Source organism: Cladophialophora immunda, assembly GCF_000835495.1.
Source record: "Cladophialophora immunda strain CBS 83496 unplaced genomic scaffold supercont1.2, whole genome shotgun sequence".
In the NCBI taxonomy this organism is placed as follows: Eukaryota; Fungi; Ascomycota; class Eurotiomycetes; order Chaetothyriales; family Herpotrichiellaceae; genus Cladophialophora; species Cladophialophora immunda.
In genome coordinates, this window is record NW_015622542.1 from 1137511 (window position 1) to 1150616 (window position 13106).

The 13106-nt window shown below is 52.3% G+C and overlaps 5 protein-coding genes across 5 annotated transcripts; 2 read left to right on the forward strand and 3 right to left on the reverse strand.

Annotated features, from left to right (window-relative positions):
* The first annotated feature begins 1486 nt into the window (after nt 1-1486).
* Nucleotides 1487-3505, forward strand: PV07_02742 (uncharacterized protein). The gene is made up of 2 exons (XM_016389373.1): nt 1487-3007; nt 3065-3505. Exons 1-2 carry the CDS (start codon nt 1948-1950, stop codon nt 3484-3486), a joined length of 1482 nt encoding a protein of 493 aa, XP_016251275.1. The 5' UTR covers nt 1487-1947; the 3' UTR covers nt 3487-3505.
* On the reverse strand, nt 1675-4390 carry PV07_02743 (uncharacterized protein). The gene has a single exon (XM_016389374.1). It carries the CDS (start codon nt 4350-4352, stop codon nt 3558-3560), a length of 795 nt encoding a protein of 264 aa, XP_016251276.1. The 5' UTR covers nt 4353-4390; the 3' UTR covers nt 1675-3557.
* A 59-nt stretch (nt 4391-4449) lies between these two features.
* On the reverse strand, nt 4450-7232 carry PV07_02744 (uncharacterized protein). Its single transcript, XM_016389375.1, has 2 exons — nt 6982-7232; nt 4450-6934 (listed from the first exon to the last, which is right to left on the reverse strand). The coding sequence occupies exons 1-2, from the start codon at nt 7129-7131 to the stop codon at nt 4556-4558; spliced, it is 2529 nt and encodes an 842-aa protein (XP_016251277.1). The 5' UTR covers nt 7132-7232; the 3' UTR covers nt 4450-4555.
* Nucleotides 7233-7290: 58 nt separating this feature from the next.
* On the forward strand, nt 7291-10117 carry PV07_02745 (uncharacterized protein). The gene has a single exon (XM_016389376.1). The coding sequence runs from the start codon at nt 7402-7404 to the stop codon at nt 10015-10017; it is 2616 nt and encodes an 871-aa protein (XP_016251278.1). The 5' UTR covers nt 7291-7401; the 3' UTR covers nt 10018-10117.
* On the reverse strand, nt 10006-12421 carry PV07_02746 (uncharacterized protein). The gene is made up of 3 exons (XM_016389377.1): nt 12133-12421; nt 10567-12079; nt 10006-10486 (listed from the first exon to the last, which is right to left on the reverse strand). Exons 1-3 carry the CDS (start codon nt 12267-12269, stop codon nt 10340-10342), a joined length of 1797 nt encoding a protein of 598 aa, XP_016251279.1. The 5' UTR covers nt 12270-12421; the 3' UTR covers nt 10006-10339.
* Between the last annotated feature and the right edge of the window lie 685 nt (nt 12422-13106).

Genomic DNA, 13106 nt, shown 5'->3' on the forward strand with positions numbered 1-13106 from the left:
GCGAATCCTCCCATCATCCTGTACCGAGTACGCATTTTCCTGGACGAGCAGTTGTACGGAGTGCTCGTATATTACCTGGCAAAGATCTTCGTCGTTGAAACTGCTACCAAATGGCGGATTTGATCTTCGATTCTGACGCTAATTTTCCTTCGACATCCACTTTCTTACAATCCCCAATGTCCTTTTGTCCTTTGTGTATCGCAGGAAACGATAGCTTCATCACAGGATTGAGGATTTGTCCTGGTTTCACAGGGAACGACACGGATCCGAAACCCTCTCAACAATGGCTTGCGTGCGTGCTTCTCACATTCGAGCGGTCAGGCTGAGGCGAGTGTTTTCGTGTGACTATAGTTGACGTAAGGCCTGTATAACCATGAGCATCAACGCGGTGTGCTTCTATCCGGTCATCAGTGATGCCGCCGACCTTTTGAGTGGTCAGAGGTTGTTGAACATGCTCGTATAAGGTGATCTTCGAAATACCCTCATCGATCTGGGAGCGCATTGCCCCTGTAGCTGACTCATAGCCACACAACCACTGCAGGATTCTCTTACCATTCACATTTGCCTTCGTGGGAAATTGGCCAAATATATAAATTCCCACGTCAGCACACGTTCATATCTCAAGGCGAGACGCTTCAGTCGTGGCAGCTGCTTTATTCACATCGTCAGGGCGAAGTGATATCTTGACCCCAGTTTTGTCAATCCCCTGGGACTCTCTGCCCGGAGATGCAGCTTGTGAAGACCCTTGAGGTCAGCTTCATAATCGAGAAGGGTCTCACATTGTGCTTGCATGCTCAGGCGCAGGAGTATGCGGGAGTACAACAGCTGGAGATTGCTAAATTAGATAGCCAACCTCTTCATGGGGGCTTGTGCTACAAACATGTTACATCTCCCTTCTCGCATGTGCGACATTGCCCAGAGAGTCATCGAGAAAAAGAATCAATTGAATGACCAGCTCGATAGGAAGAAGTTTGAAGACAATGGGTTGGTATTCGACAGGAGATGTCCTTCAATGAGCTTGTGCTGAGGAATCGAGGCGGTACCCTGCTCTTAATCATCGTTCCTCGTCAGCTCGGACAGTCGTGCCTAGTTGATATGCGCAATATTAAGATATCTAGCCAAGGGTGCTTCAACTTATCAGACCCAAATTGTGACGCGGTGTCTTTCACGATGGGCTTTTACAAGATATTGTTGTGATGGAAGGCTGGCCGACAGCCTCGCCAGGCTAACCTCTTTCGCCATAGCCTCCAAAGCCTCGTGTGTCCCTTGCCTCAGCGCACCGGCGACGGCGTTATCTTAAGGAGATGAGATGACCTCTATCTATCAGTATAGTCCCCTCCTCCGTCGTTAGATGCAAATGCAAATTCGACCTGTCGACAATGCCAATAGAGGAACTCCAAGCAAGAGAAGGGGATGTACGCAAGAAGGGGGGGCGATGTGGGCAAAGACCTTTGCAGGAGTTGTCAAACAACATAGCTAGGCAATAGTCCGCCACCTCCACTCTCAATCAACCTCGTCACTCACACCATGAAGCTTTTCTCCAACAGCTCATGAACCCGAGCTTGGGCCAGTAGTTGTCTCCCTCGGCCATCAGGAACATCTTACGAGACTCCTCCAACAAACCCCCGCACCGGATGGTCATTTGGCTTTCGTTGCGGCGATTTCTCTCCAACGCCATCATGTGGGGTGTGAGCCTATGAGGTGTGTGCATTCTGCGTGCCAATGCCAGTACGAAACGTCCCTGGGGCGATATAAAGCAGAAGTGCCGATCCAGACACCGAGCTTTCGCTGTCCCTTTGAGACTCCTCAATTCAAGGTCCTACGTATATCGCCACTTGCGGATTCGACATCTTGAGACGACTCACAACTCGTTCTATCCAATTACATACCCCGCGAACCCGGAATTCGAGAATTAGAGGAGGCGATCAACGACTCCAGCAAGTAAACATGGCGCCCAAGACGTTGAACGACTTGAAACGCAAAGACCTGTTTCAGACAAAAGGGTACATCAATGAAAGTTGGGTCGACGCAGCCTCGGGCAAAACATTCGATGTTTATGACCCAGCCACTCTGGACAAAATCGCGACCCTCCCTGAAATGGGCGCCGAAGACACCAACAAGGCCATCGCTGCTGCACACGAAGCCTTCCAGAGTTTCAAAAAGACGAGCGCCCGCCAGCGCGCAAGGTGGTTGCGGAAGTGGAGCGACCTCTGCCTCGAGAATGTCGACGATCTCGCCTTGATTCTGACGCTTGAAAATGGCAAGACCCTGGTCGAAGCCAAAGGCGAAGTCACTTATGCGGCTTCTTTCCTCGAATGGTTCGCTGGCGAAGCTGAAAGGGTGCACGGCGAGGTTGTCCCTCCAGCCAACTTAAACCAGCGTATCTTGACGTTCAAACAACCCATCGGGGTCGCGGCGTGTCTCGCTCCTTGGAACTTCCCAATCGCCATGATAACGAGAAAAGTGGGCGCAGCGCTAGCAGCAGGGTGCACCACGGTGTGGAAACCAGCTGGGGAAACTCCGTTGAGTTCTCTCGCACAAGCCGTCCTTGCTCATGAAGCTGGATTCCCAAAGGGCTCCATCAACGTTATCACCACCCTCAATCTTGTCAACGAAGTCGGCGAAGCACTGTGTAAGAGCACTTTGGTCCGAAAGTTGAGCTTCACAGGCAGTACTCGTGTGGGCAAACTCCTGGCCAGGCAATGCAGTGACAGCCTCAAGAAGCTATCCCTCGAACTGGGTGGGAACAGCCCGTTTATCGTGTTTGACGATGCCAAACTCGACACCGCGATCGAGGCGTGCATATTGGCCAAATTCCGAAACTCTGGCCAGACCTGTGTGACTGCCAACCGGATCTTCGTACAGAAGGGCATCTATGACAAGTTCGCCGAAGCTCTGACGGTCAAGATCAAATCGCTCAAAGTCGGCCCAGGAACCGAGGAAGGAGTCTTCGTGGGCCCACTGACGCACGAGCGAGCCGTCGAAAAGGCCATGAACCACATTAATGGTAAGGCGACAGGACCTGGTAGATTTTGGTAAATGATAGCTAACTCCAAAAAAACAGATGCTAAGAAACACGGCGGCCAGGTCATCCTTGGTGGAGAGCCGTTGAAGGACTTTAAAGGCTACTTCCTCCAGCCCACGATTATCAAAGGGATGAATCGGGAGATGATCACCACACGGGAAGAGACCTTTGCTCCCGTTGTCGGTCTCTACGAATTCGACACCGAGGAAGAGGTCATCAAAATGGCAAATGACTGTAACGTCGGTCTGGGATCCTTCATCGTCACGGAAAACATCCCACGAGCGTTCCGGGTCACCGAGGCACTAGAAGTCGGCATGGTCGGCGTCAACCTGGGGCTGCTCAGCGCTTGCGAGAGCCCCTTCGGCGGCGTGAAGGAAAGTGGGTATGGTCGAGAAGGCGGCCGACAGGGCATCGAGGAATATCTGAGCGTCAAGTCGATGTTGATCAACGTCGCCAATTGAGCATTGGGGGACATTTTAGCTCAGTAAAATTGTAAAAACGTCAAGTGACTCGGGAAGTTGACAGGAATGTCCTAATCCGCTTTCTCGCCTTTCTGTTCTGCTCCGGCCCCCTTTTGCCCATTTGCCGTCTTTATCTCTTCGTAATATAGCATCGCGTACCGGGTCAGGATCATCAGGCCGATAGCCCGATTCCTCGCCTCGGGGGCGCCTTGGCCGTGCGTAGCAAAATAGTAGACGTCGAGCCCGATCCCAGCGATCAGCTGCACCCAGCCCGTGACGCGCAGGATTGGCCTGAACGAAGACACGCCGCCAAAGTAGGCGTACATCCAGAAGTGGTGGAGGCAGTTGAGAAAGGCGAACAGCTGCCAGTCCGTGGCGTTCAGGACGCGGAAGTAGGTCAGGAAGGGCGTCGTGATGTGGTGGAACGCCATGTGCGGGTTGATCGCGGTCCCCGCGGCGACCAGGTTGAAGACGTCGATGTACTCGTAGAACTTGGACAGGTGGTAGACGTACGCAAGGTCTGCGCTCTGGACCTGCTCGAGGTCGTGGAAGTGGAACACGTCGTTGAGTATCAAGTACGCCAGTCCCAGCGAGAACAGTGCGTAGACCTGGCTGTTGAGGCGGGTTATCGGTCGGGCGACGGCGAAGGGCCCGTTGCGCGCGACATAGCCTTTCAAGGTGCTCCAGAGAAAGACAAATGGTCCCGTGGTCAGAATGACGCTTTGGAGCGAGGTCAAGGGTCTGTCGTCTTCGAAGGCCATGTTTGCTGAACCGAGAGATCCGCTGCGCAGAGAAAGTTGAGGCCAAACAGCAGGGTTTTCAGTGTATTGAGAGTGTTGGGAGCAGGTCGGTTGATACAAAACCATTAATACTGTTTGATCATCGAAGCGAGTGAGCTGTGGTGAGTCACAAAGCAGATGCAACGCTCGTGCAGCGCGGGTTTATAAATAGCAGAAATTGGTGCCAATGGGGTGTAGGCAGACAACGCTATGAATTCCAGCTATACATACACCGAGTATCTATACGCAGGACTAGGTACAGCCTGACCCATCACTGCGGTATCTACTCATCACCCATTCAACTCAACCCTCCGCTTCAGAATGTTCCTTGCTTCCCCTTCGCTGAGATGATATAGGCCCATGTCCCTGAGAGCCTTTCGTGCTGCTTCGTTGCTCTCAAAGATCAGTTTTTCCACATCCCAGAGTCCAAGCTTCTTGAGGCCGCCATCATCATTGATAGCTTCGTCCGTGGTGGCTTGCCCCTTTGCCTTCTCCCCAATTTCATCATCATCAAAGCCCCACTCATCTTCTTCGCCGTTCCCTAGGCCTTGCGAAGCATCCAGAGAAAGAAGATAGACTGCCTCTTCGAGCCGTTTGAGACCCGCTCCCGTAACTCCTCGCAAGCTGCTGTTTTTTTCGATGGTTGCTTTGATCTCAGACAGGTCCCTCGCCAGCTGTGCTGCACCAGTGGCTGAAAATGTATGGTGCATTATAACGTTATCGTAGATCTCTCTCTGTAGTGTCGAACAGTAATGCTTGCATATCCGTCGCATCGATCCCTGTGCGAGCACTCGAGAAAGGTACCCCAGCAGGGTGGCTGTTGTTTGGAAAAAGCCATCAAGACTTGGGGAGGGCGTCATTGCAGCCGGATCGGACGGTGTCTCAACAAGAGTCGACCACTGTGCAAGCCTGACATATGATCGAAGTGCCCCTCTCAGGTTGATGTCGAAGAAGCGGAGCATTTCCTCCTCGCTACGTTCGCGTAGTCGCCGGTATGCCGAAGCAGTCTGGTCGAAAAGACCACTTCCGTCTGTATCCCCATCCGTTTCCGTTCCTTTTGACTTGATGGTCGTTGAGGTCTTATCGGCCACGTCATCCACCTTCAGATCTGTGCCAATCGGTGCACCTGTGCCGCTATTCGCTTTGGCTCGATATTGAAGTTCATCCCACAGTTCCAAAAAGAAAACCTCATCATTCCAGTCCGACATTTTCCGTTCAAGAAATTCAGCACTACCAAATATCTTGGCTAGTGATTCTAAGCCCTTTAAGCCGAAAGCTTCAGCTTCAGACTGTCCCTGAAGTAGCCGGCCGGCCGTATGGGAGGATACAAGATATGCCTGCAACCCGCCGTGGAGATGGTTGTGATAATCATCAAAGATAGACAGTTGAATCTCCAGAAGAAACTTCATCTTCTGACTGAAAGACGAAAGGGCTCGGTATCGATCCGTGATCGTCTCCAAAAGATCATTGACGCGAATTGCTCCTTTCGTCGGCTTTGTCTGGGTGGCGTCTGCATCAAACTCAATATCGTTGCTGTCCGAAGCATCTCTAATACTCCTGTATCGAGAAAGAGCAAAATCTTTCTCAACCTTAAGCCATAGGGCAAAGTAGCCATGTGTGGTCAGCACCCTCCAAGTAATCCCTCTCCACTCTGCCAGCATCCTGGGAATCGGCACGTATCCCCATGTGTCACGAATGGCAGTATCGAACACCATCAACTCGTGCATGAAGTGAGACATCAATTGTGGTTGTTGAGAGATTTGCGGCAGAAAAGACAAGCATTTTGCTTCGACCATCGGCAGCAGTGCTGTGATGAACGCAGAGACTGCGTCAGTATAGATAGATTCCAGAGCCTCAGATTGACGCGCTCTGTCATCCAATATAGGGCCCAACATATCGCTCATGAAACCGCTGTGTGTCTCTAGTAGATCTAGGACGTGAGTGAGGAAGTATTCGGGCTTGTCCAGTCGATTCGTGGGTCTGTCTCCGTAAAAGTGATATCGGAACCTCGCTGTCAAGGGTTGAACCATGACCTCCAGCGGGAGTAGCACGACAGGGTCAAGAGTCGAAGACCGACTTCCAGGGTCGAACCTTGCGAACGCTCCGATCAGGTCTGGATCTTGTAGCTGAAGAAGCAATCTGACTTCCTGCTCCCATTTCTCCTGTACGTTGCCCGGAAATTTCAACTCTTTGCCCGGCCAATTCATTTGTGTAAGAGTTTCCCGCAGACTCCCTTCCAGAGATCCTTTGATGGTGGAATAAAGCTGTTGGGATTGTTGCTCGAAGAGATATGCCAGTTGAGGCGCTGCCCCTTCCGCAGCAGGCTGCGCATCCTGGATGTGCCTCCAAATCTCCCTCAGCCGAATATATGCTTTGACTGATATGCCCGGATGTGCATCTAAGTTCTCTTTCGCTTGGCCGCTCAAACTGTTCAACTGTTGGACCAATTCCAGATAGCCTTGAGCAACCTCCAGACTGCGTACTTTATTCATCCTAGCTTCAACCTTTTGCGCAGCATCATCGCTCACGTTTGATTGTGCAAGCGCTCTCAGCCGCTGGTCTATATCGTAGTGTTCCCTCCTGCATTCTTCGGCCCTCTCTCTTAAGTCGTTGGATCGTTCATTGACTCTGTTCACAGCTTCTGTGTAGTTTTTCCGGGCGTCTTCGAGCTGAGGCACAGTTAGATGCCGCACAAGTTCAAGACAAGAAACCTCACCTGCTTCCGCAACAGGTTTTGCTGTTCCTGCACTCGTTGCAACAGGCTGTCCACCTGTTCTAAGTCTGCCGCGGTCTGTATCTTGTCATTCAAGTAGTCCTCCACCCGCGTCTGCACGTCCACAGTCTTGGTCATGTAGAGCTCAGCCATGCTTGCAGTCTGCAATACAGTGGTTGAAGCCTGGTAAAAATTGGCAACGATATTGCGAGGGAAGATGTGACGTGTCTTCGGTGTGTCTTTCTCCGACTGCGACCAGCGCGTCATGGGGTTGGAGACGCGCCACCATCTTTCAACATTTGGTTATGAAGTCACCACTTATCCAGCCTCCTCAACTCCTGAATGCAGGTGCATTATGATTGCCAAATAATCGCTTCGGGTGGCACTGGGCAGTGATGCCAGTGCCTGTCATGCTCAAAAGTCATGGAGAGTCCGGCCAAGAGACGGAAGAAGAACGATTCGAAGCCTGCCGCAGTGCCGCACCGAAGCCTTGATTTCTTCTTTCGCAAGCAAAATGAACAACAGAAAGAAGGAGGAACCGGTACAGTACGACGCGAAGACGGGGAGACACAAGGGTCGTATACTCCGAAGACACAGCTGACTGATGAGGAGCTGGCCAGAAAGCTCCAAGCAGAATGGGCGAAAGACGATGGATCGCACGAACCCAATCTCAGGGACGCTGGTGGCAACCAGTCCCCAAAGCCTGCAGAAGAACACGAGCATAAAGCCGAAGAGGATGTGAAAGACTTCGTATCCGCTGCTCTTGGAAAGACCCCTTCACCCGAGCCTATGTCACAATCGAACACGAACAAGAATAGTGTACTCGGATTGCAGTCTACGGCTTCAGAAGAAGACACAATCACACTAACGATCCCCTTTGACCAGAGTCCTTTGACGTTCGATCCTTCACACTATGTTCCTGATCTGAAGAGGCACTGGGCGGCAGACGGAGGTAACGCGTCATACGCACTTCTAACTCGATGCTTCGTGCTGGTCAATTCAACTCAAAGTCGGATCAAAATTGTGGACACATTGGTCAATTGTCTCAGAGTCATGATCGAGGCCGACCCGGAGAGCCTTCTGCCTGCTGTCTGGCTGGCGACGAACTCCATTTCACCTCCTTATATCTCTCTGGAACTAGGGCTGGGTGGCTCTGCGATTTCCAAGGCTTTGAAGAAAGTGTGCGGTCTCGATGGTGCTGGTTTGAAAACACTTTATGACAAGCATGGAGACGCAGGAGATGTTGCGTTTGAAGCAAAGAAGCGACAGAGCTTCACACTGAGAAAACCGAAGCCGCTTACTATCAAGAGCGCGTATCAAACGCTGGTCAAGATTGCCAACAGCAAGGGCCATGGCAGTGTTGAACAGAAGCAGCGACTTGTGGAACGCCTCCTCCAAGATGCGCGAGGACCCGAAGAATCTCGATACGTCGTGAGGACTTTGGTCCAGCATCTGCGAATCGGAGCCGTTAAGACGACCATGTTGATTGCCCTGGCACGGGCTTTCCAGCTCTCGCGTCCGGCAGGCGCGGACTTCCCCATCCGAAACGCCGCCGAGCTAGCAAAGCTCAAGAAAGAGGAACTGGCTGTTTTATGGTCAAAAGCAGAAGAGACCGTGAAGACATGCTTTGCGCGAAGGCCAAATTATAACGATCTCGTGCCTGGCCTGCTGGAGGTTGGGGTGTCAGAAGAGCTGCTGCTGCGTTGCGGCCTGGCACTGCACATCCCGCTCCGCCCTATGTTGGGTAGCATTACTCGGGACTTGAGCGAGATGCTCACAAAATTACAAGGCCGAGATTTCAGTTGTGAATTTAAATACGACGGCCAGCGAGCGCAAGTTCATTGTGACGAACGTGGCAAAGTATCCATCTTCTCTCGCCATCTCGAAGTCATGACAGACAAATACCCCGATTTGGTGGCGCTGGTGCCCGAAATCCGCGGCGACGGTGTATCCAGCTTCATCTTGGAAGGAGAAGTTGTTGCTGTCGATAGAAATACAGGCGAGCTCAAGACCTTCCAGACTCTCACCAACCGAGCCAAGAAGGACGTCGATATCGGTTCCATCCAAATCGATGTTTGCTTATTTGCATTCGATCTCATGTACCTCAATGGCGAGCCGTTGCTAGATCGCCCCTTTCGAGAGCGACGTGGTCTGCTCCGCAGCATGTTCATTGAGAAAGAACATCACTTTACATGGGTGAACAGCGTTGATGCCACATCTTCAGATTCCGAGTCTGTGCTGGAGTTCTTCAAATCGGCGACCGACATGAAGTGCGAAGGCATCATGGTCAAAGTGCTGGACAACTTGCCGAATCCTGATTTTGCGGGCCCAGAAGAAGACGAGGAAGTACCCGCAGCTGCGCCCGTGACCCCAAGCAAGAAGAAAGGCGGCAAGAAAGGACAAGCCGAAAGACAAGAGGAGAAAGCAAAAGGTACCCGTCGCAAAGCCCTCCTCTCGACATACGAGCCGGACAAACGGCTCGACTCCTGGCTCAAAGTGAAAAAAGACTACGCGCAGTCGGCCGATACGATCGACCTCATCCCCGTGGCTGGGTGGCATGGCCAAGGTCGCAAAGCGAAGTGGTGGTCTCCTATCCTGCTCGCGTGCCGCAACCCCGAGACTGGGAGTTTGGAGGTCGTCACCAAGTGCATCTCGGGATTCACGGACAAGTTCTATCAAGCGAACAAGGAGAAGTACGCCGAAGACGGCGATAACACGACGCGGACGAAACCGAGTTACATCGAGTACAGCGCGTACGAGCCTGATGTATGGTTCGAGCCCCAAGAAGTGTGGGAGATGGCCTTTGCAGACATCACCCTGTCACCGACCTACACGGCCGCGATCGGGCTGGTCAGTGAGGAGAGGGGTCTGAGCATGCGGTTCCCCAGGTTTCTGAGGGTGAGAGAAGACAAGAGCATCGAAGAGGCGAGTACGAGCGAGTTCTTGGCCGGTCTGTACAGGAAGCAGGAGGCGCGGATCAAGGAGACCGGAAAGGCTGGAGGAGAAGGGGATGGAGACGAAGACGAGTTTGAAGCTTAGATGTCTTGCCGGCAGTGACTGCCAAAACCCTCGGAAAACAGTTGGATTTTCCAAGCTCACTTGTATAGTAACGCTTGTTCATGCATGAAATGAAATGGATGATGAGATCAAGAAATCTTTTCAGGGATTCAAGCCCCGGTAACACAAATCGGTTCAAGTCAACGCTGTCCCGGGCCTATTATCTCTTTCTTCCCAGCAAAGGAGGGAAGCATCGTAGTCTCTGTTCCTGCGAGGGGACCGTCTCTTATATCTTGGTGTTCTTGATTCGAGCAGACGCAATTTCAGAATCTGGCTCTGATTGATGAGACAGGGTAAAGTGCGCCTATTCCTCGGACTTTTTGCCGGCGAGGACATCGATCCACATTTTCTCATCTTTCGGGCGTTGAATCCCACCTCCGCCGGCAAGGAAGGACTCGCCTTCTTTGCCAAATGCGATCAGGTGTTCCTCGCTCCCCCAGTCGCCCATGGCCTGCGCTTCAGTTAGCCGGTGTTTTGAGTTGTGGACGAGGGAGGAAAAGGAGGGGAGGGGAAAGAAAGAAAAGATCATACCATAAGACCAACTGGGACGTTCTCTTCCGTATATCCCATCGGACAGGTGATGGCGGGATTGCCCGTGAAGTTCGCCAGATAGACGTATTCCATAGTCCTCAGGCTCATGTCGCCATCGCTCACGCCGTAGCCGCTGGTGACGTCGCTCGGCTTGCCAATCTTCCACCCAGCGCAGGGCGTCGTGGGCGTCAGTATCATCATGCCCGGATATTCGTGAAACAGCCACGCCAGGTGACACATCAGAAGATTGCGCAGTTTCTGAGAATATATCAGGTCCTGGGCCGTCGCGTGGGACCCGGCGACATTGAGGAGCAACTGGTTGTGCCACGACAGCTTGGTGATCTTCTGTGGGGTGATCTGGCTGCGGCTCTCAGACAGAATGGTCAATGCATGCGCCTTCTGCCCCTGAGGGATATAAGGGATCTTGATGTCAACCACTTCGTACCCGTGAGATTTGACGTATGCATCGACGGCAGCGTTGAACATATCCAGAACAACTTTGTCCGAGCGGTTGACCCAACTCCGATCAATGCCTAGATATTTCTTACCATTCGCCGGACTGGGTGGTTCCTTGACCAGGCTGTTGGGGAAACCGGAGCTTCTCATTGCGCCGGGATCAGGTTGAGCCATGACTCGGTAACCCAGGGCGAGGTCATCTATGCTGCAAGCCATGGGGCCCTGAACCACGACGCTATCCACCCAGTCTTTGCCCACTCTAGCTGATATGCGACCATGGGTGGTCTTGAGCCCATAGATGCCACAAAACGCAGAAGGAAGCCGAATAGAACCACCGCCATCGACTCCCAATGCGACTGGGCAAATGCCGGCGGCAACCACAAAACCAGAGCCACCCGAGCTGCCCCCAGTATAGTAGCCGTTATTGTGTGGATTCAACGGAGTTCCCCAAGTCTGGTTGTTGTTGCTGGTGTCCAAGCCAACCTCATGCATGTTGGTCTTTCCTATTATCACGGCGCCTGCCTCCTGCCATTTCTGCACGCACCATGCGGTCCGGTCTTCTTTGTCGGTGAAATCAAGCTTGCTGCCAAGGGTCTTTTTGTATCCTTTCAAATCCACCTCGTCCTTGACGGCCAAAGGCACGCCATCTAGAACACTCAGCGGATTGCCAGCCCGATATCTTTCGGTGGAGGCTTTCGCGGCGGCTCGTACCAGGTCGACCTTGGAATCGATAAATGCAACAGAGTATGGACCGGCAGGTTGGGTGTCTCGCCGTATCAAGGGTAACAGGGACTCAATGACGTCGGAGGGAGTGACTTTGCCAGACTTGTACAATTCGTGGTAATCGGCACATGTGTAGTAGTTCGTGTTGGAAGCTCGAGGCCGAGGCGGTGGTAGTTCTGTCAGGCTAGGGGTTGGGTCCCCAGCTGTAAGAGATCGAGGTACGACCGTCGGGTCGAGCCGAATCTCATATTCATCTAGATGCTTTGTGTCCTTGAGCTTGTCGAAGCCATTGAGCCGCCAGAAGACGCTTTGAATCAAGGTGGACGACGAAATGCTTCAAAACCTCTTAGCCATATGGCGCACGAGAGAGAAAAGATTCATCCATACATCTTGGAGACAGCAGCTAGTGCGACACCCCGAAGCACAGGATTTGAGCCTGCCTCATTCTTGTAAGGAACGTCGGGACCTTGACGGATTTGCGGACGGTGGAAGAATGCATTCGCGTAAACTTCCTGATCTGGCATCTCGAGCAACCACCCGGATTCAACGTTCAACAACGCACTTGGAGAAGAGTAGAGATGGCCCGCAGCAGGTTTATGAGGGAAGAGGGTGATAAATACGAGGTAAACGATGATCTATCTCCGAGATCTTTCTCGCGAAATAGAGTCGAATAGGGAAACATGTGTTGGGCATAATACGGACGCCGAGGCCCCAAGGGAGCGAGGGTCAATGGCTGTTGATTGGCTACAACTCAACCACCAGCCTCGTGGGTGAGACGTCAATACGATAAACGAGATAGAGGAAATTGACAACAGACGCCGGCAACAACTTGGTCCAACAGGTGCCTTCATGATGATGCCCTTGTCATGCCTCATGCTCTGCCACCTTGAGAATGCACCCAATGATACTGCTCATTGCTTTGTGATTGCTCGGATAGACGACTGATCTGTAACCGTGGTCAACGAACTGCAGGGGGGAACCACCAGCGGATGATAGTCGCGTGTACGGTGGTTCTGCTGCATTTGAGAGAGGCTGAATAGTCCACAAGGAGAACAGAAGACTTGTTCTGATCAATTCATGTTTTCCCGCCAAGGCCACAGCTGGACTCAGTTACTCCCACCACCATATGGATAAAGGACATCACCTGCCACACCCGCCAAGTAACAAAACCACACACCCAGCGACAGGAAGGGATCCACTGTCCAGAAATCATTCCCATATATTTTACTAACCCAGAATCACCGTCAACATAGCCCAATTCGAAAGAAGTGCAACAGCGGGAACACCTGAGACCTCGTAACATGCTACACTTCAAGTCCGGGATATGGAACTCACAAAGTTCTTATTCTATCGGGTTTGGC

What these genes read in the sequence shown, in the direction of transcription:
- PV07_02742 (XM_016389373.1), top strand. Translation starts at nt 1,948, where the DNA reads ATGGCGCCCAAGACGTTGAACGACTTGAAACGCAAAGACCTGTTTCAG. An exon ending in GGCCATGAACCACATTAATG is followed by an intron (nt 3,008 to 3,064) that starts GTAAGGCGACAG and finishes CCAAAAAAACAG; the next exon opens with ATGCTAAGAAACACGGCGGC.
- PV07_02743 (XM_016389374.1), bottom strand. Translation starts at nt 4,352, where the DNA reads ATGGTTTTGTATCAACCGACCTGCTCCCAACACTCTCAATACACTGAA.
- PV07_02744 (XM_016389375.1), bottom strand. Translation starts at nt 7,131, where the DNA reads ATGGCTGAGCTCTACATGACCAAGACTGTGGACGTGCAGACGCGGGTG. An exon ending in AAAACCTGTTGCGGAAGCAG is followed by an intron (nt 6,935 to 6,981) that starts GTGAGGTTTCTT and finishes ACTGTGCCTCAG; the next exon opens with CTCGAAGACGCCCGGAAAAA.
- PV07_02745 (XM_016389376.1), top strand. Translation starts at nt 7,402, where the DNA reads ATGGAGAGTCCGGCCAAGAGACGGAAGAAGAACGATTCGAAGCCTGCC.
- PV07_02746 (XM_016389377.1), bottom strand. Translation starts at nt 12,269, where the DNA reads ATGCCAGATCAGGAAGTTTACGCGAATGCATTCTTCCACCGTCCGCAA. An exon ending in CTAGCTGCTGTCTCCAAGAT is followed by an intron (nt 12,080 to 12,132) that starts GTATGGATGAAT and finishes GAGGTTTTGAAG; the next exon opens with CATTTCGTCGTCCACCTTGA. An exon ending in ACGTCCCAGTTGGTCTTATG is followed by an intron (nt 10,487 to 10,566) that starts GTATGATCTTTT and finishes ACTGAAGCGCAG; the next exon opens with GCCATGGGCGACTGGGGGAG.